Source organism: Schistocerca nitens, chromosome 4, assembly GCF_023898315.1.
Source record: "Schistocerca nitens isolate TAMUIC-IGC-003100 chromosome 4, iqSchNite1.1, whole genome shotgun sequence".
Classification (NCBI taxonomy): Eukaryota; Metazoa; Arthropoda; class Insecta; order Orthoptera; family Acrididae; genus Schistocerca; species Schistocerca nitens.
The window spans coordinates 753,203,724-753,226,862 of NC_064617.1; the positions used below are offsets into that span (position 1 = coordinate 753,203,724).

At 37.6% G+C, this 23,139-nt stretch overlaps 1 protein-coding gene across 4 annotated transcripts in view; it reads left to right on the forward strand.

Annotated features, from left to right (window-relative positions):
* Window positions 1–23,139, forward strand: part of LOC126253029 (uncharacterized) — a 344,974-nt gene that overhangs the window by 249,983 nt on the left and 71,852 nt on the right. For all 4 annotated transcript variants that reach the window (XM_049954093.1, XM_049954094.1, XM_049954095.1 and 1 more), the window contains one exon: window positions 20,797–20,907. In XM_049954093.1, the coding sequence (XP_049810050.1) occupies window positions 20,797–20,907 (111 nt within the window). The remainder of the gene's footprint in view (window positions 1–20,796; window positions 20,908–23,139) is intronic.

The following is a 23,139-nucleotide window of genomic DNA, read 5'->3' on the forward strand; positions in this document are numbered from 1 at the left end:
ATGTTTGGGTTCTCCATTGCCCAGTACCTTGTGTTTTATGAGTTCACATTACCAGAAAGATGAAACCATGCTTCATCACTTATGATGTAATGAAAGGGTCTATCAAATGTTCGCTGATGTTACTCAAAATCCATGTACAATAGTCTACTTGTTTCTGACTGTTGTCTTCCTGTAATTGCTGCACATTCATCACACAATATGACTTCAAATTAAGACTTCTCAATATCTACCGGTAACTCATCCTGCTTTCGTGCGCCTGTTGGGCCATTTTATGTGTAAACTTCTTTGGCCTCTAAATAATACTTCAGTGAATGTCTGCAATAACTTCTGGTATGTGAATTGAAGGAATTCTTTGTCATTTTACATTTTGCACAGGTCCATAGGTGCACCATAGCTCTCTGTACTGGTAGTCTGCTATCCAGATACTTGACTCTGAAAATTTCATGAGTTTCCTTAATCAAACATTTTTGCATATGCTTCCACAATTTCAGTTCTTTCTTCTATTGAGAAAGTCATTTTGTAGACCACAAAGAGAATGCCTAACATCGCTGATGAAATAAACTGAAATGCTGACAGAAGAATGCTAACAATCAATTATTACATAAACCTCTCCACTGATGTAAATATTTATTCTGTTTAAGGAGTTGAAATACTGCACTAGCATTCAAAGGGGAGGCGGGTGATGTCATCAGTAACTGTCAATATTTCGACAGGAGCACACCCTGCCATTTTCAAGGCATGCTTCAAAATGGCAGGCTGTGCTCCTGTCGACATATTGGTAGCTGTCGTCGATGTCACCCGTAAGTTATTTGTACAAGTTCAGAACACTTTATTGAACTCAAACCAAACATGGAAGCAGAATAGATTGTAAGCTTCCTACAGCTGTTCTAGTTAAGGAAAATATTGCATGAAAATGCACTATTACATGCCTCCTAATCTTGCCAGTTACATGGGCTGAACAATAGTTCCACTTTCCACTCCCATGACTAAAACACATGTGTAGTTTGTAGTATGATTTTGATGCTGTGAATTATACTTCTATCAAACCTACTGTGACATAAAATCTTCAATTTCTTTGTGGGGTTTATAATATTATTCTGTTTTTTATCATATTTGATAATGGTCTTGAACACAAATTCTTGGGCACTGTATATTTTGTAGATGTGCCTGTGATTATTACATACAAATCAAACTCAAACTGTTCCTCTAAGGGAAAAATAAGAAGGGGAAGATCATGAGACATGTGACAATCATATGCTGGACCATCATGGTAACAGACACTAGACTGAAGCAATAAGAAAGTATCAAGTGAAGTAGCAGTACAACTCTGCACCACTCCAGGAAGTAAGTTGATCACAGGCTTGCTGAATAAATTTAATGATTTTATCAGATTTAATTCTATTAGTGCGAGAAGTATCGCTGCTGGTCGAAGTATCTTGTTGTTAATTTATTCAGAAAATTAATGACTGGTTCTCAACCAAGTAGGGTAAAATCAGGGAAGATGACACTATCTATGCCAGGCATAGCCAACGATTGACACCAGGGCCATGACGGTTTACCATCTTGCAGAGCCCAGGAAGTGTGTTTCTCAATTAAATCACTGTATGATGGTTGTCCATGTAGCTTTCATAGGTCTTAATTGATTGTCATTTCTGAGTGTGTATTTTGATTCAGTATATTTTTGATTAAAGCACCTATACCTGGGTTTCAGACAGGGTCCCCCATTTTGTTCAATGCCTAAGTGCTGTTCCAATACAGTTTAGAGTTTAGGGGGAATACCAAGTAGACGGAGGTGGGAACAGTAATTTATACTGAGTAAGGAGGCATGCTGTGGTACTCTGTGCCGTTTTGAAAAGCCACTGTGCCATGGTGGCATAGTGTTTAGTGCATCAGGCTAGTGAGCCAGAAACCCAGGTTCGAATCCCGGCCTTGGTACAGATTTTCATTTGTCACTTAAGTCTGCATACATCCGTTATATATGTTTAAGACTTGAAAAGTTTTATTTGAATAAATTTAATGTCAATATTAGAGAGTAAATAAGAATAGAATCTTTAGATGTATAATAGTTCTTATGTTTATGTAGTTAATTGAGAATGACACTAGTTTTGATTGATTTATCATAATGATATGCAAATAAATATCAAAAAGGCAGGGTCATCACATAAAAGTTGGTAGTAGCACTTGTGGTAACAATAAGATTAATACAGTTTTTCCATGTACGAGGAATATTCAAAAAGTAAATGTACAAGATTTTTATATTTTTTAGGAAAAGTATATCTGAAAAAAAATTACAGGATATTGTTGAGCCACTTGTCAGCTATTTTTCTACGTAATCACAATCCCTTTCAGTGATGTGCGACAAGCTTCTTTATGCCCTTCTCGAAGAACTATCCCACCAACTGCTTCCCCCACTTCAGAACCTCTTTCTGCACCTGCTCGTCAGTTGAAAATTTAATTCCACTCATTTGTGCCTTCAGGGAGGTGAAAAGATGATGGTATGAAGCACCAAATCAGGGGAATATGGGTTGGTGGTTCAAACATCCCAAACAAATGAGTCCAAGAACGGCTTGGTGGCTAAGGCCGCTTGGAGGTGGGCATCGTCTTGCAACAAGCACACTCCTCTTGTCAGCATTCACTTCTTTTTGTTTTGAATGCTCCTTTTAAGTTTTATTAGGATCTCATAATATCGTTGTGCATTGGTGGTCTCCCCTGACGCAGAATTTTGATCAAAATGATGTCTCTTTGGTCCCAAAACCCTGAGGCCATGATTTTTTCCCCCGAAACTGGTTTTGAATTTTTTGGCTGATGGGGAATTGGTTTGATGCTACTGTGATTAATTTCTTTTCGTCTCAGGTGTGCCGTGCGCCACCCACATTTCATCTCCAGTCACAGCAGGGCTCAGAAAATCCCCATCTTCCAGTTCAGGTTGCTAAGAAACTTGCATGATCTATTGGCCCAATTTTACTTGTGTTAGACTGTCAGCTGGTTTGGGACCCATCTTGCACACAGTTTCCAGTATTACAGTGTTTCTGTGAGCATCTCATGTAAGAGAGTTCTGGAAACACTGCAAAAAATTCATCCACTATCAATTGGTAGTCTTCATGAACAGTTTCCTTGATTTGTTTGCATCAAAATAGAATGTCTTCCACTCCTCTGTTCACAATGAACTATTGTTTTGCCTCCACTAAGCTCACTACAAAACTTAAACACACTCATTCTGTTCATAACACCTTTGCCAAAAACTGTTTTGATTTGCGAAAAAACTTTGGTAGATGTTATTCCTTCCATGAGTAGGAAGCAAATCACAGCACATGGCGGGTTTCTTACCGACATCTTTCACGCAACTGGACACTACAGTGTGAGTTTACAGCTACTGTGTTCCTGTGATGCTCACTTTGGTCAGGGAATCCCCCTCTACCACTCAGTTTTGCCAACAGTTTTGTCACAATAAACTTACTTTCTGAACGTGTCTCATAAAAGACTGAGGGTAACGTATTAGATAAGTACCGAATACTTACCATTGAACCACAATGAAACTGGCATACTGCTATATATTGGAGGAATAAGTGCAGATTGCTGATAATATTTTGATGTATAATTTTAAAAATAATATGTACAACACATGTATTTTGTGAGTTTTCCAACTCCAGAATGAGAAGTATGTAAGGGCTGTGGCCATATTGGCTGAGGCCAATCTGGTGTGTGCAAGAGCAGTTGTAGACAAGACCTGTGGCGATGTGCAGCACAGCAGTCACTTTTAAAAGCATTCAAAAATTTTTGTGCAGCAAGTCTAAGGACTTGTAAAATTTTCTCATAAGTTTGTGGACTTAGAAAAGTTTTGCACTGTAGATTTTGCAGACTTTTAATACCGAACTGCAGTCTTATTATAAAGACTTAAAAAATTCATGAATGGGTTAGCAGATAAATCAATCATTACACCACAGTGTTTAAGCACATGTAGTCATCAGGTTGTTCGATGGCTGTGTGACTGCCCCTTGGACACCATCGAACATTTAAGTCAGGCATACACTTTTATTGTGCCATTTGCTTCCAGTGCTGTTATTTTATTTTATGACTTTACATTCTTTAATGCATTACCACTTTGTGCTGCACAGTGTACAATAATTTAGTAAAAAAATTTTAAATTATATCTGCTAGCAGCCATGTGAAGTACTGTGATTATCTTTTTAACATTTCGATCACTTGACAGGCATGTGAATAATGATGTGTACAACATTTTTGTTATATATTTTATGAAATTAATTTTTGAACCAAGAATTAGGCTGGGAGAAGTGTTGTACATGTTCTAACAAACTAACAGCAACCTCACCTGTGACCAAAGTTGTGTAGAAATATGCTGTGGAAGGTACGATTAGTCTACTAAGCTAATGTGGGAAAATATGACTACTGCACTTTATTAGTAACCAGTGAGAAATTTAGTGAAAGGGTAAACAGAAATGAGCATATGAATGTAATCACAAAATACAAACATTGCTTGCATATGGCATCTCTGCCATTATGTCAGTGCAACATTATATAACTTAGCTATATGCAATACAGTCATTGTTTTCGTTAGAGTGAAGTTGAGGGGGAGGGGGGGTGGATGGGGGGGGGGGGGGGGAACACAATTTAGTAAATATTGACCCATGGCATGAGACACTCACTCACAAAACTAGCAAAAGGATGTTTCATACTGCTGGATACCACATTCTCAGTGATATGCAGGAATGCCATGATCACAGATAATTTTTATTCTGCATTTATATGCTTCAAAATTACAGCTCATTGTGCTCAATATATAACACTTCCTTTAACTAGTTACAATTAGTCTTGCACTTAGTGCCTCACAACACTGCTGGGCAGTTGACATTTTTTGAGGATCTTGTGTAAGCTACCGGACTTTTATATACTGTAACTAGTGAACCTGGCAATGCTTTCCAATTGCTAAATATATATGGGAATTGAATACACATCCTAAACTCCCTCCCCTTGTCTCTGCCCATCTCTTCCTCTCCGTTTTTTGTCCACCTCGTCCTCCTCTTCCCTCTCTTTGTTGATCTCCTCCTCTTCTCTCTCTTTGTCAATCTCCTATGTAACATTAGTGACAGCCGTGGACACAGACCAAGTCCTGTCCATTCACCTTCTCCACACCTATCCATATGCTAAGCCCCACCCATAGGTTTATTACATGTAACGACATCAAATGTGTTAGTATCACTGATATGCTAAGTCATGAAAACAAGGGGAAAAATCAATAATTAGTCCGAATTTCAGATTTTCTGGTACCACTGTGAAAAAAGCATATTATTAAAGAAATAAAAATATCTATATTGAATATCTGAATTGAAAACATCGTCAATAAAAAACAAAAATAAAATTGAAATAAAATTGTGGTCCATATTGTCTTTTCGTATTTCATGAGCTTTCTTCTGCAGTATCTTAAAAATCTGATATTTGTTATTTTCAGTGAACGCCAGTTTCCATCAACTCATTTAGTTTAAGAAATTCTGTTGGGAAATATCTGTCGATAGTAATGCCAAGGATGTTATTTTGCAGTGAGCGCCAGTTTCCATCAGCTCACTTAGTTTAAGAAATTCTAATGGGAAATATCTATCGATAGTAACACCAAGGATGCAGTCTATTATATCGATTTCCTACAGTCAGTGTTGTGCATAAACAAGCCAAAACCATTTTCTTGATTTCTTTCTGGTTAACTCATCAAAATTAAAGAATATAAGTGTGAGATGATATTGAAATGCTAAATGAAAGCACTCAGACATTTCTATATATTACATACTTCATTAGTATTTCCATCTGTAATGGGTGAATTTACGAGATTATTTTACTTCGAGCTCTTCTGTAGTGTTTGAAAGATTTGTAGCTTCTACTGCATGATTAATAAGTGTCATAGAAGATGTTGTAAGGTTGTTGTAAATGCCTTAGTGAATTAAACTGTTGATTTTCTTCATCTTAGAGCTGTCTGTTGTTAAACATTTCTATATGATTTCATGTCATTCCAACCCATCTTATCATATTTTAATCTCTGTTAGATTTCAGTTTTCTCAGCACTTGGTCACGACATCCAAGATTAGGTATGATAAAGTTGTTAAAATGCGTACCCATGTTTCATTCTGATAATGTTTTAATTCTGTAAATACTAGAAGTTCCAGTTTACTGTAATTTATTCACATATTTTGAAAACGTCCTGACGAATGGTCGGGGTAGTGATTGTTATATTAAATTTTTTTGTTATATTCTGCACCCATGAGAATCATCTCAATTTTGGGACTGTGGAATGAAAACTGAATCAAATCTACTCTTAATAATTGGTACATGGACTTAAGAAACATGCTAGCAGAAGGAGACAGTATGAAACAAATGTTAAATGGTGTTTTTCTTATGGCCATAACCAGTGATCTTGATGCATTGCCAAATTCTTTTTCCACCCTTAAAACTTTGCAGCAGAACTTAAAATTATGTGAATCTCACACACACAGAAAGTTTAGGTCACATGGCAACAATACACTGAAACGTACCTCTCAGCTAGTGTGTTGCTCCACTTCCTTTTAAATTCTTCCCATTATTCTTTTTCTTGTTGTGCTGTAATATGCCCCAACATTGAGTTTCATTTTTCAGCTTTTGCTTTTCCTCTCACTGAAGTCTGTTTCTTCCTAAGCTATTCACCCAAACACCAAGTACTTGTGTTTAAAGAATCTGGTGTAAGTTCAGGTGCTGTGACTTCTGTAGAAGTGGCTGTCACTGCTGACACCAAATCAGCAAGTGTTGGGTTTTGTAATATCTGTCTTCCGACTTGGTTGAAAAGCAAAGGATACTTATTTAATGCTCACACCTGAAAGTACTTAAATTCTTCTTTACTCGTGAATGACATTTATATGTATTGCATTGGCATGATTTTGACTTGAAATCTGTCTTTTTCAAGCAAGCACTTCTTCTTTTTTTTTTAATTATTTGTTATAATATGATGTTAGGGTTTTCTGCATTAAAAAAAGTAATTTCATATGGACATACGCAGACGAAACTGGAAGCAGCAGATATACACACTTTCATATCATTCTATAGATGTCACCAGGGGACAACACACTGATGTTAACAAAAGTTTCATTGTACCCCAGGCCACCTTGACTGCTGTCGAGCAACAGCCTAGAGTAGGGAGTAGCTGTAGGAGGTGAGGTCATGTTACCTAGTAATGTAAAGCTCAGGGAATTTCCATCGCAGCACCTGGACTAGAACCACAATTTAGTACTTAATCTTGAGACATATATGTGTAAATTTCATTTTTCCTGAATTTGCAATCCTGTAACGTTCCATTGAGTTGTCATGTAGCTCTACTAATTGGTCTATTTTACCTCATACCAGGATCATTGAATGTAGACCACTTTTCGATGATTTTTTTTGTTTCCTCTCACCACACACTTTCATTTCTCTAGTCTTCTTGTATCATTCCCTCTGCAGCTGAGTGTGAGCTGTTTTTCAAACATTAATGGAATACTGAAGTATCCCTACTGATAAGTGCACTACTCTAGATAATCAGGTACCTGCATTCAACCCCCAACCAGATCACAATTTTGATATTCAATTAACATTTCAAATAAAAATCTAACAATGGAAAGTCAACAATATTATGAGAAGGATAGATTGCTACTCTCCATAAAGATGAGTTGAGTTGCACACATGCAAGTTGAAAATACTGTTACATATAAGATTCCAGCCAATGACCTTCTCAGGAAAGAGAAACGCGCACACATTCACACAAGCTAGAATACTCACACCACCCTGTCCAGCCAGATTGAAACAGAGATGTGTTGAACAGGAGCAACAATTCAGAGCAGGGCAGGGAAGGGGGAGGGAAAGTGGGTGAGGGAACAGAAATTGGCCCTGCCTGGCAGAGCACTTTGCAACAAGAGGTGGCAGGATAGGGCTGACAGTGCAGCATTGGGAGACTATGGGAGAAGGAGAATATGGGGGAAAATGGGAAGCAGAGAAGGAAAAAGACCAGTGGATGCAATGGCAGAGAGCAGCACATAACAAAGGTGAGGGGAGGTGAATTGTGAGGTGACAGGACAGATGGGGCTGGAAACAGTTGGATGGAGGATGTGGAGTCAGTAGATTAGCATAGGTTGAGGATGGGATGATTTTGGGAGTGGACAGTGTGTTGTAAGGATGACTTCCATTTGTGCACTTTAGAAAAGCTGGTATTGGAAGGGATGATACAGATGGCCTGGGTTGTCAAACAGCTATTGAAATAAAGTGTGTTATGTAAGCTGCATGTTGTGCCACAAGTTGGTCCACTTCATTCTGGCCACAGTTCACAGTTTGGTAGTGGCCATTTATCCTCATGGTCAGCTGGTTGATAGTCATACCAATATAAAATGCTGAACAATGACTGCAGCAGAGGTGGTACATATAACAGCTGCTTTCAGAGAGGCCCAGCCTCTTCGATGGGATAGGATAAGCCTGTGGTGGGACTGGAATAGAAAATGCTTGGTGAGTGGATTGGGCAGGTCCTGCACATGGATCTTACACGGGGATATGATACTTGCGACAAGAGGTTGGGATTGTGATTGGGAATGGCATAGGTATGTACTAGGATGTTGAGTGGGTGACAGAACACCAGTTTAGGTGTGGTGAAAAGGGGCTTGGGTGGGATGTCCCTCATTTCAGAGTGTGATAATAGATAATGAAAGCCCTGATGAGGGATGTGCTTTAATTGTTGCAATTCGGGGCAGTACCGGGTGACAAAGAGGGCACTCCTTTGTAGCTGGTCCTTGGAGTGTGTGGGATATGACACAAGAAACCTGTTTGTAGTTTAGATGTAGGGGCAGTCTGTCTGTGAAGACCTTTGTGAAACCCTTAGCATACCAGGCAAGGGAGCTCCCATCAATGCAGATATGCCATCCCTAGGTGGCCAGGCTGTATGGGAGGGATATTTGTGTGTGTGTGTGTGTGTGTGTGTGTGTGTGTGTGTGTGTGTGTGGACAGTCTTTTCATCATGCCTATCTGCAGCTCAGTGTGACATCTTTACAGTGACTTTGATATTGCCAAATAAAACTCTTGTTTATAGACTCTGGAATTTCCCAGAAACTGAAGAAATGAGACAAAGTAGAAGTTGCAACACACAATTCAATGTACTTCATCCCTGGTCAATAAAATCTAGAATGCATTTATCATGGCCACAGTGAAGTAGTGTGTCACCTAGAGAACACATCGAAATCATAAACATTAATAACACACTGTACCTCAAGAAAAGTGTTTACTTCACCATGTTAAGGATTCAGTTGCTTTACAAATGTGTGTGTATTATTATTGTAGTATGCATAAAAGAGTATTTTGTAACAGTATGCTGCAAGGAAATTTAATAGCCAAATGCAGAACGTGGCTATAAAAACTCTTGAGATTCTGAACGGAATTTTATGCAGAATCAGTACTCATAGGAAAACACTTTACCTACTTCATTAATGCAAGGTCCACCCTCTCATGCAAAGAATCTTTTAGCTTTGATTCCTAGTAGTGTAATAATCAGTAAAAATCAAGTTCTGTAATAGCTTAGAGTTCCCAAGTCTCTTGTGAAAATACCAGATGATGACAGATGAAGATGGAAATTATTTTATGAGTTTTCACATATCTCCATAAGATTTTCAATATTATAAATTGTTTGCTGCATGGGATCTAATATTTTAATTTTGAAAAGGCTAGATTGCAACTCACTATATGGTGGAGATATTGAGGCACAGATAGACACAACAAAAAGACTGCTATACCTGTGAGCTTTCGGTCAAAAGGCCTTGTTTGTGGCCAGACACAGTGCACATTTGTGAATGAGTTGTGGTTGCATGAATATATATGTATGGGTGTGTGTATTTTCTATGTTAGAAAAAGGCCTCTCAGTAGAAAGTTCACATGTATAGCAGTATTTTTGTTGTGCCTGTCAGTGACTCAATAGCTCATCTATATGGTATCAATCTATCCTTTTCTTAATATTATTGTTATTCCATCCTGGATTTTCACACTGTGGTGCATTTTAATTAACCAGAAAGAATCCTTGTGAAGAAATCATCTCAATGTTCAGTGTAGAACTACGCATTAGAACTATGTATCATATAGACATAATGAGATAGCACTGAAAGTTGTCAACACTAGTTCATAACTCAGGCGACCGCAGATAATGTGAAGGATAGAGGCAACAAAATATAAAACAGTCGAATTTTTATGATCGATGAGAGCTGGGACCATACATTGTGTACTTTAACTGAGAAGCATTGCAGCACCATTTGTGAGGTGTACATCACTATGTAACATTGCTAGGATAATATTTCATTAACAAATACTGATCAATCTTCATAAGTGATGAGCTTTCAATGATACTACTTCATATTTCCAATGGGTAATTTTAAAAAAAAACTAGTAGAAGCCGACCTCGGGGAAGATCAGTTTGGATTCCGTAGAAATACTGGAACACGTGAGGCAATACTGACCTTACGACTTATCTTAGAAGAAAGATTAAGGAAAGGCAAACCTACGTTTCTAGCATTTGTAGACTTAGAGAAAGCTTTTGACAATGTTGACTGGAATACTCTCTTTCAAATTCTAAAGGTGGCAGGGGTAAAATACAGGGAGCGAAAGGCTATTTACAATTTGTACAGAAACCAGATGGCAGTTATAAAAGTCGAGGGACATGAAAGGGAAGCAGTGGTTGGGAAGGGAGTAAGACAGGGTTGTAGCCTCTCCCCTATGTTATTCAATCTGTATATTGAGCAAGCAGTAAAGGAAACAAAAGAAAAATTCGGAGTAGGTATTAAAATCCATGGAGAAGAAATAAAAACTTTGAGGTTCGCCGATGACATTGTAATTCTGTCAGAGACAGCAAAGGACTTGGAAGAGCAGTTGAACGGAATGGATGGTGTCTTGAAGGGAGGATATAAGATGAACATCAACAAAAGCAAAATGAGGATAATGGAATGTAGTCGAATTAAGTCGGGTGATGTTGAGGGTATTAGATTAGGAAATGAGACACTTAAAGTAGTAAAGGAGTTTTGCTATTTGGGGAGCAAAATGACTGATTATGGTCGAAGTAGAGAGGATATAAAATGTAGACTGGCAATGGCAAGGAAAGCGTTTCTGAAGAAGAGGAATTTGTTAACATCGAGTATAGATTTAAGTGTCAGGAAGTCTTTTCTGAAAGTATTTGTATGGAGTGTAGCCATGTATGGAAGTGAAACATGGACGATAAATAGTTTGGACAAGAAGTGAATAGAAGCCTTCGAAATGTGGTGCTACAGAAGAATGCTGAAGATTAGATGGGTAGATCACATAACTAATGAGGAGGTACTGAATAGGATTGGGGAGAAGAGGAGTTTGTGGCATAACTTGACCAGAAGAAGGGATCGGTTGGTAGGACATGTTCTGAGGCATCAAGGGATCAACAATTTAGTATTGGAGGGCAGCGTGGAGGGTAAAAATCGTAGGGGGAGACCAAGAGATGCATACACTAAGCAGATTCAGAAGGATGTAGGTTGCAGTAGGTACTGGGAGATGAAGAAGCTTGCACAGGATAGAGTAGCATGGAGAGCTGCATCAAACCAGTCTCAGGACTGAAGACCACAACAACAACAACAACAATAATTTTAATTATGTAAAATGGGCAACGTAATCAATAAGATGCACGTTCTGTGAGGGTATACTTTTATTGATCCAGTAACATTCTTGTAACTACTACAGATGTCTGAATGAAACAAATTTGGGAATAAGTTTTACGTGACTTACTTCTGGATATCTGTAGTTCAAAATAGTCAAGTCAAATGGCTTTGGTTGGGCGATACACTCAACAATTTTTTAGTGACAAAGTTAAAATAATGGTTAGGAATGATTTCACTCTTGACTATCATAGATGATTAAAAGACTTTCAGTGCTTACGAAAAGGAAATATTAAACTCTGAACACTTCAAGAAAACAGAAGCATTTTACCCCATTGCATCCAAAATTTAAATCTTTTCCAAATGCTTTGAAACAACTGAGACAATTCTGGTGTGATTACTGTGTTATGGGGCCAAGTATTTTAATTGCTGAACCACGACTACAATTATCTAAAACTGAAAACCAGTATTTCCTTGGTAAAGGTCACACAAAACAAAAAAGTATCGGGCAAACACAAAAAGAGAATGTACTATGTACATTAAATTATGCCCTATGTGGGATGTCAGAATGTAAAAAATGGGGATAGGGATATGACATCACACGGACATTATGTAAATAAAATCAAAATACTGGGCACCAAAAATATAGTAAAGTAGGAATGGGATCTGCAAATACCATTGATCAAAACATGGGAAACGAGTTATCACATTAACATTCATTCAGTTACACTGAAACACACAGGCTACAGGCTCTAAGCTCTCACAGGGATCAAAGTAGATACATAGTTTTAGTTCCATATATATACATATATAGTAAGGAGGACTTCATAGATGTAGACTATTGCAGAGAACAAATACATAATACATAGATGATTTATTTTGGATTGTCACAACAGTCTCAATAAATTTGAAGGAGAACAGTATTCCACCAGGCTGTCTTTCAAACTACACTGAGGAATAGTCCAACTCCTGCAAACGTACTTCTCTTTCACAGTATCAGCTCGTCAGTCCAAAGAAAGTTACACACAACAATCATGTTAATAATTTAACCCTAAGCTACTTCCATTGTGGCTACTCAAACTGGGGAAAAAATTTCCTGGGCGTTCCAGGTGTGAGGAAGATGAGTGTCAATACACTGCTGATAGAGTGATGGTAAGAGGGTAAGGGGGAGGGGGCAGATTAGCACAATAATGACTTTTCTTTTCTCTCAGTTGTGCTATATACCAGCCATAAGCCGTAGTTTAACCACAGTTTTTAAACATCAATAATATATGTGGAATAATATTCATAGAATTAACACAATGAAATATTAAGGATTTTAAAATTTGTGATTTATGAAAGTTAATAAAATACAGTTTCAGTGCCAGATTAAAATGCAGAATTCCCTGGGACTTTATAAAATTCCTGAAATTCCCTATAATTTTCCAGGTACAAATGTAATTCCCCGAGAATTCCAGGTTCTGTAGAAGAATTACCACCCTGCACTTCTTGATAGTTATGTGTAATCAAAAGTATTTAAAATGAGTGGTTTCAAGTATGAAATTTGTGGAATGTAGTACAATTATCACAAGGCTGTGCGACAGCATATTTTCAAAGTGCACCCACAGCTGTGAACAAAATCATGTCTCATGTTACAAATAATAAATCTTCATGTTCCTACCAGTGCTACATATTTGACAAGAGCTTTACTTGGAAAAGAAGTTTAAAACACCACCATCAAAACATTCCTGGCATAATGCAACAGCAGAAGCAGTTGAAGTATGGATGTGTACATTTGAAGCCGAGTCTAAAAAGTATTGGCTTGATCATCTCCAATCCGCTCATCAAATATGTGTGAAATCTGAAGTTCTCTAGTGAAGGTGAATTTTTAAAATGGAAAGAGGAAATGGAATGCGCTACATAACCCAAATTCGTCGAACACCATGCCAATAAATTTGTTGATGATTGCTCAACTTGTAATTATGTTTGCCTTTGTCCAGGTCAATTTATCTCCAAAGGTGAACGGATAAGACACCTAAAAATGTTGGGAAGAAACGAAATCAGTGGAAAAGTGCCCTGCAGAGATGAAAGTCCTTTACAAGAAAAGAAAGTGCCTGTTAATTTTGAGCCCACTTGTGTTGAATGTGGTCTAGACTTAACGATGCAGGACTTAACTAACATGGCAACTTCTGATAATTTGGCTTCGTAGTCAGTCAGAAATGAATGATGCAATCACCATCAATGCTTCGGTACACAAAGTTAAGCAAAGCAATAACCCATGTGTACTGCTTTTTATAACCCTTGGTGACCTGTACTTGGAGTTAAGAAGCGAAGATTTCTTGTTAGTAGTAATTAACAATTGCACAAGGTGAATTATTAGCAAAATACAGAAATGATTATATTTGTGTTGATGAGACTCTCAGTCTTAAGTGGCTGTGATTTTCAACTTACCATGATACTAGTACTGAATGATATAAGGCAAGGATTTCCATGCACTATCCTTATTTCTGACAAATGACAGTGATATGTTGACAGTATTTTTCAACTATATGAAGTCACAGGTTGGACAGATTTGCCCCAAGGTATTCATGTCAGATCTGCCAGAGTCTTACAGTATTGCTTGGAACAGAACAATAGGAGCTCCTAAAATGAGACTTTCTGCATCTTGCATGTGGATAGAGTGTTGAGGAACATAAAGAGTAAAATACTGCACAGGGACAACAGAAATGAGGTGTGAAAGCTTGTTAAGACATTAATGCAGGTGACAGATGTTGCTATGTTTAAAGAATTGCTGCTAAGTGCACTCCAGAAGCTCTGCAGTAATATAGATAAATTCGAATTTGGTCATTATTCCAAGACCTACTATGAAAAATTGTGAAGTTTTGGACATATTGTTGCAGGATGCTAGCTGGACTGAACACGAACATGCACCTGGAGAGTATGTACAAGGCTTTGAAATAAGTATATGGCAATGCAAAGCAAGTGAAATGAACTATTAAAGGTGTATCTGCACTAGTGTCGTTTGTAACAGTGAAGATGTTTGATGAGCCTACTGTGATCGTGTAAGGAACAGTAACTAGTACTAGTAAAGTAAAAGACATTTGCATTAGGCACAAGTCTATTTTAGTGGACGACTTCATTACTAAGGTAAATAGTGGTTGGGAAGTACCTGCTTCAAGGTCATCCGAAGTTTGTCTTGTGAAAGACAATAATGTCTACTGCAAGTATAGATTAGTGTGGGCTAAATGTGAAGTATGCATTCATCAGTATTCTTTCACATGCATTGGTTACAGTATTAAATATGTGTAACCACATTCATATTGTTTGCAAATGGAAAAGAGCAGAGGTGATATTCCCTTGCAAAATCATAAACTGTCAGATGCACTTGTCACTGATGCTGGAGTTGCGTCTATGGTTAATGAGAGGGAACCATTTTGGACCAAGTAAGTGTAAATGCTAACTATAGTACCCCGGATGCACTGTCAGATGAAAAGAAAAAATTACTTGAATATTGCTGAAATGTCACCTAGCCAAAAAAGTGACATCATTGAGGGCAAAAGTAGATGCTGCTCGAATCCATAGCAGCAGTTCTTTCATTAGCCCAGAGAGGAGTCACAACTTGTGGAGAAAACTTGTGCCACAGAGGAGGCTGATTTCTACAAAGACAACCGATCATCATGCTGCATCCTACAGTAATATCTGCAGCTATGCTCTCACGTTCATGTGGTGTCAGATTCAAAAGACTTAAGCCAACATGAGTCGACTCAAATTAACATAACACCTTCATTGCTTGTAGAGGAGTTTCATCTCTGCAGGGCACTTTCCATTAATTTTGTTACTACCTACCATTTTTAGGTGTCTTATCCCTTCACCTTTGGAGATAAACTGACCTGAATGATGGCAAACATACATACAGGTTGAGTAGGTGTCGACAAACTTAATGGCACAGTTTTTAATCAATCTGGATTGTGTCGAGCATTCCATTTCCTCTTTCCAGTTTAAAAATTCACCTTCACTAGAGAACTCCAGATCTTCAGATTTAACACATATTTGATGAGCAGATTGGAGATGATCAATCCAACACTTTTTAGACTCGGCTTAAAAAGTACACTTCCACACTTCAACCTCTTCCATTGCTGCATTATGCCACGAATGTTTTGTTGCTGACATTTTAAACTTCTTTTCCAAATAAAACTCTTGTCGTATATATAGCACTAGTAGGAACATGAAGGTCCATTATTTGTAACATGAGGTATGATTTCATTTAGCTGCTGTGGGTGTGCTTTGGAAAAATGCTGTCTCAGAGCCTTGCAGTAATTGTATTTGTTTCCACAACTTTCACACTTAAATGCACTCATTTTTAATATGTCTAACTATGCAACACTGCTAATACAAACAATTGTGTTAAAACACATAGACTACAAAAAGGTGGGGAACAAGCAAATTTTGGCATTGCAACACACTACAAAAAGCAATGAACAAACGCTCACACTGTAAACACGGCAAACCAGCAAATGCTCACTCTGCACATCACTACAAAGAGCAAGGAACAAGTAAAGGCTCTCACAGTAAAACTGGCTCATTAAACAGAGGCACTTCACACAGTGATGATGACCAAAGACCATGCAATCTGCACTACATGGTGTGGAGCAAAGACTTTACCCTCGACTGTTCTGGTTAGCATAGGGATAGGTGTGGATGGGGCTGAATGGGTGCGACTAGTTCCAGGTCCGGGGCTGTCACCAAGTTTTCCTCGATCTCCTCCTCCTCCTCCTCTCTCTGTGCAGTGCTTCATATCTTCTCCCCTCTCTGTCCTTCTCCTCCCCATCCTTCCTGTGTCCAATCGCCCCCTCTTCTCCTGTCATCTTCTTACCACTCTAGCCCTCTCTGATTGTGAGCCTTGGTTATTGTTATTGCAAATGAAACCTTCATTGAGAACTGAAGTCACTTAAAATGAATGGGTAAATCGGTTAGAACCATGGGCATATGGGTTATGAGAGATATCTCTCCAGATGCCAGATCTGTGAGGATAATAGCTTCAGTGACAGTATTTTGAATAGTTGTATTTTTTCAGTGGGTAGGATTTCTAAGTTTTGGACAATTCAGATTCATTGTAGCATTCAAATCACAAGCTGATAAGACATAAATACAACTTTCCTGTTTTCTGTAAAACCAAAGGTGAGGAAAAAGCAAAACAGCATATTATTACGTACGCAGCTTTTGTTTGAAAATATGTGTAAGGAAAAATAATATATAAGGGAGAAACAAGTTGTCTAATGATTCACACGCACTCCTATAGAAGTTGAAACTGACTGCAAGAGAGAAGTTAAAACCACACATTTTCACAGTACAGTACAGTGTTTTCATCCTGATTGGTTTTAACAGAAAAATTGTACATTTTCATTTAGAAAAAAAATGTAGCCTTTGTTGTCTGAATGTTCATTAGAATATCACCTAAAGATTTAAATCAATCAAGAACTTTTCAAGATTTTTGCTAATGACATTTCCCCTTTCTACATTAAATACATATTATTTACATTAAAATATATCTAACCTATGCTCATCCAAATCTTCATTACAGTTTCATGCAAAAGTTTAAATTAAATTGGTCAAGAACTTTTCAAGAATTTTGCTAACAAAGTTTACCTTTTATGAAAAGGGCAGATTTCTGTTCACCATATAGTAGAGGAGAGGCTAAGTTGCCAGTGGACACAACAGAAAAATTGCTACACTCTTGAGCTTTCGACCAAAATACTTTCTTCTTCTAAAGCAAAACACACACACACACACACACACACACACACACACACACACACACACACACACACACCACTCTGGTGGTTGAGGCCTAACTGCGTACAGCATGATGGGAAAGCAGGCTGTAGGTGCCGTGGGTAAGGAGGATGCTGGGACAGGAAGGGGGAAGGATAGCAGGATAAGGGTGGAGGTAGGTGTAGTGCTCCTTGTGGGAATATGCCTGGATGTGGTGGAGACAGGATAGTCTCCAGGAGGAGGGGGGGGGGGTTGAAAAGGAGAGAAGTAGAGGGGAGGTGTAAACACTAGTTGGTGAAATACAAGGCTGTGTAGTGCTGGGTTGGGAGTGGGGAAGGAGAAAGATAGGTGGAGGACGGGGATAACAGATATTGCAAAGAGAGTTCCAACATGCACAATTCAGAAAAGCTGGTGTTGGAAGAAAGGATCCAGATGGTGCAGGCTGTGAAGCAAGTTGTGCTGGGCAGCATGTTCAGCAACTGGATGGTCCAGCTGTCTCTTGGCCAGTGCTTGTCGGGGGACGCTCTGTGCTCACGTAGAAAGAAGTATAGTGGTTGCAGCTTAATTTTTAGTTGTGTGCTTGCACAGCCAGACCTGCCTTGACAGGATAGGAAATGCCTATGACTGGACCGGAGTTGGTGGTGGTGGGAGGATGTCCCATACTGTTTGCCTTCATGGAGTCATACTAAATTTTCTAGGCTGTCTGAAATCATTTTCAGTGTAGGATTCATGGGGTTCGTTGTTGAGCCTCAAGTCTCCCTCATTAATTTTGACCATGTTCTTACTGGTGGCTGCTCCATACTACTTTGCATGCTGTTCTGTCCTATCAAACAACATTATTTACACTTGGACAGTTATTCTTTCCACTTCAAACTTTCCTTGTCTTCACAGCCATGCCATTTGTATTAAATGTAAGTTTTCAGAACATAAATTGGGACACAAATATCCAGTGACTCAAACCACTGCTTTCATTTATCACATTTCTTCCATAGACTTGGCTCATAAGAAAAATAATTGATTCATGTGGAAGACATCATAGAAGTGAACTACTTGTCAAACTGAATCATTCTAAATGGTAACTTCTCAGCCAAGTCAATGATATTGTGACAGTGGACCCATCCTATGTACTACTGCCTGGTCACAATAAAAAGTAGGTTTTAATTGTCAGCCTCTGCAATTCACTGGGTAGGCAATGTGCCAGTGCGAGTCATTGAATTGGGACTGGTAGCTTGTCACACGTCAGCTGACTTAAGCCAGTGTTCACCTTTCTGTACCAGCAGAACATCTGCTAAACTTTCATTAAGGACAAATGGACATCAAGTGGGTACTAGTCCTATATAGTGACACTACTGCAGGATGTGTGCTGTAATAGAATTGTTTTCATGTGAATGCTGGGTAGTCTACCAAGTGGGCATTTTGAATGTGTTCATTGTCTGAGAACTGCACCTGTGAAAACTTTCTTTACAGCATGTCCTGAGGTAGTTACCCAAATCTCCCCATTGTGCACTATGCTCTCCTCTTAGCCTCCTCCAAATCCAGCCAACCTTTTCATGTGTGTTTTATGTTTGGAAAATTATCTATCTTATTTCTATACTACAGTTATTGCCTTCTGTTTCACTATTCTGCTTTGCTGTTTCTGCGATGACTGTCCTTTTCTATATATTCATAAGATGATCAAAATTCCTATAAGCACTTTTTACACGATTCACACCAGTAGCAGCAGCTTGTACACCTTTAAGATTGGTAGTGTGGCATATTAGAGTATTCAGTTTCTCTCTCTCTCTCTCTCTCTATCTATCTATCTATCTATCTATCTATCTCTATCCTGCCCTCCCTCCTCCCTTTTTCTCTATTAAAAGAAAAATGCGGCAATAAAGTTTGTGTGTTGCTGAAATACAAAATATTTCCAAATTGCTTCTTTTTGGTCTCTTCTTGGGGAACTGAAGAAAGATGACAACTTAAAGTTCTGTGGACCTCGCCCTTGTGACTACAGTCAAACAGTTCTTTGAAGAGTCTAATCATTGTATTAGTTGCCTAAGCACTGGTCTTTTCTGCCTAACTTAGTGTCTTTTTTGGCAAATTTTGTGTCATTTTTGCCTATTTTTGTCTTTTTCAGCAAATTTTGTGTAATTTTTTTTTGTCAAATTTAGGGTCATTTCTGCTACATCTGGTATCATTTTCTGCCATGCCTGGGGTTGAAATTTTGTTATTCTTAATTTGATTACTGTTTGCCAATTGTTTTAATTTCTGGTGTTATTTTTGCCAAAATTAATGCTATTCTCACCAAACTCAGCGTTTTTTCTTACCTAGTTCGGTGGTTTTTATTTATTTTTACCGAATTTGGTGTTGTTTTTTTACCAGTTTTTTATTAGATAAATTTGATGTTAGATGTTATTTTGCCAAATTTTGTGTCATTTGACAAATTTTGTGTTGCTTGTTTCGGTGCTATTTTCACTGTCACATCAGAGTTCATTACACAGGAAATGAACTGTCAGTTTAATGATATATGTGAGCCTCAACCTTGAGGAGATTAATAGTCAAAATGCAGTCTTAACATTCAGCAACTAACAGTTACAAATATTTGTAAACTGTTGTCCTCAGATTTATAACATTTTTACATGGCTAAATTACAAAGCTTATCACTCGTAAAAATTGCCAATATCACGTTATTTTTCTAAAAAGCGGTAATTTTTACAGTATTATCTTGTTGGAATTTTCCTGTCCCTACTAATATGTCTTCTATGATAAAATGCTGTCTAGAATTGGCACCTACAAAGCTTGATTTTTAGCACCAATTTTGTAACAGAATGCCCTAGTAGCTATTAAGATATACAATACTATCTTATTGTGTCCCACAACATATTTTTTGTTATCTGCAGTGTACCTCTAAGGTAAGTAATTGAATATCAGGTGTTGATCACTATAAAAACTATTATCTGCCACAATGTATAAAATATGAAGTAAATATTTCTGACCCTGAAAACGTAACCATTCTTTTGACGGTTCTGTACATGTTGTGCCTCCTCAAGTCCATTGTGTGGGCTGCCTGTCTCTTTCGTCCAGCGCATGTGCATCTTTCCTTTGTTCTTATCTTCCCTTTTCCTCCTGTAAATAATTTTTGGTGTGTCTGAAAGCTGGTCTCTCAATTACTTACTTACTTACTTCCTTTGAATCCATCAACCATATTCTTGAGGGGCATTTATGAATAGATGCTCCTCTTTTGTTTTGGACATTAAAGGTGTGCTATTCTTATTTTTCAGAATTGTTTGTTATACATCTGAAATAATTTATGAGTTTCATTCATAGAGTAATTTTTCCAAAAATTAAACTCATAATTAAGTAATAATACAATAGTATAAAATAGCATCATGTAGAACTTACCTTTGTTGAATAGGTACACCTGCTACAAGAAGTGAATCATCACACTTGAATAACCAGCAACAAGGAAATGTGAAAACAAGCTCACGGGGCCGTATTTTGCTGCGACCAGTGAAACACTGGTTAGGTAATTACATCATTCCCTTTTACATCCCTTTGTTGTATGTGATAGATATAAAGAAATGTGTGGTTACAGTCTGTACAAAAGTTACTTATCCAGTTTAAATTTTGATAGCCTTGTGCTAAGTATTTGATAGCTGTGGGTACAAGAGTAGTGCTAAATATGCTTATGTGAAGGCTATCTATAAAATAACATCCATTACGCTATAAATAAAATACTGAAATACTTAAAAAGAAAATTTATTTGAAAGGCTTGCATCTATGCTTTTATTTTATTTTATTTATACATAAACACTACTCAGCTTTAAGAATTTTTTGTGTCTATTAAATGGTCACAGCCAAGCTCTGAGAATGTCTGAAAGTTATTTGTTGGAATCAGTTTTGGGAAACAAACCTATCTTTTATGTGAATGAAGAATTGAAATCTTGTGTAATAAAGCCAAGGTTGAATAAATTATTCTCAGTTTTCAAGCAACATCACTTGGAATAAAATTTTCAACCTCGATGGCTATCTCTGCCATTATCATCAGGAGTAGAACCACTAACTGTCAGGCCTGCCATATTTTCCTTGCCAGCCCTGGCAGTCAGTGGTTTTACTCGTGATGATGATGGCAGAGAGAGCCATGGAAAACTCAAAAATTTTATTTGAATTAATGTGGCTTCAAACCCAAGAAGATTTTATTTAGACCTGCCACCATGAAAGACTCTGAGGACACAAAGTCAATGTTTATTGGCTGGAAGTTAATATATGATCTGTTCACATTTCTCATGAAGAGTTTTGAGACATACCTGGCTGTATATCAGCTTGTAGTTCATCAGTGACAGTGATCACGACAGGAAATTGGCTGTAAATAAGTGAGGGTAGAGCATTATCTACAGCGAATAGTAGTCGACACACACAAATTTGGTTTTCCTTCCATAAACTTCAGACCCCCTCACTGAATTAGTTATGGTCAGTCCATGTCTTAATCATGTAATTAAATCTCATTTACCAGGTATGCATATACTGCACCTTCTAATTATTCAACAGTAGTCACTGTGCAGTATAACCTAACCAACCATCAACTGTCTCTGTCTGATGAACAACACATGTGCCACTTTTTAATTAAAAGTAATCCATAATCATTGTTAATTGTCCTACTTCTGTGTCCGTCTTCTTATTCACAACAGTACATCAGCACACCATCACATTATTACGGTTCTGATTGACACTGATTCCACTCTCGAAATGTCAGAACAGACTCATTTCCCAAATGACTTCAGGCCCAGTGCTTGTATAGTTTTGAAAAAGTGACTACTAAAGTTTCATATTGTTAAACATGTAACTTCGATCATTTACAATTAAAATTTTATGTCTCAAATTAATTGAATAGTGCAGAAAAATGGGTTTTATTTTGAACTTTACCACTATTTGCTAAGACAATTCAATAAAACACCTGGAAAATCGCTGTTAAAGTTTCTGATTTAGTCACTACAATCACTGTATCTTTTCAGTTAGAAGAGGTGCTTCAGTCTAATGCTTTTACTTATCCTTCATTGTACAGAAAGCTACTCCGCCCATATTAGCCAAACATTTTTAAAAACAAAACAAACCTGACGGCCCAAGCAAGTTTCAAAACCATTTGCATTCACATGGCAGCGAAAATCGATTGCGGAATTGGAAAACTGGCAACCAGAAGTTGATTTTCAGAATCAATTTTCAAGTGTTTACATGACCACCCAGAAGTGGTATTGGGAAATTGTTTTACGAAATCTAGTTTTGGGAACCCCCAGTAAACAGGGTGTATGTTTACAATAAGAGTTTCGACTGAAAGAAGCCTTCTTGATGATGAAACTGCAAAAATATCTAAATAAACAATACCACACATAAAATTGCTAATTAGCCAGAAATTAATTAAGTGCTGATGTTCCTACCATGTTTTGGAAATTAGCTACATGAATGTTTTAAGGATTCCTATGGGTTATTTTCCTAATTTTATCAGTAATATAGTAATTACACCTGTTTACATGTCAACAATGTGACTGGAATAGGAAATAGTTAATCAAACTTAGCTGTAGCAAAACTGGTTACTTGAAATTGTTCAAATTAATTAGGAAATTATTCTGATTAATGTAATTTGGCAAAGTTGGGCCTGGTCTTATGCGTGGCATTACAGGATGACATCTTTATCTCATGGCACTTCTCTCACTAACACTAATGATGATTAAGAAAGTAAAAAAAGTTATCATTTAAGGAAGAA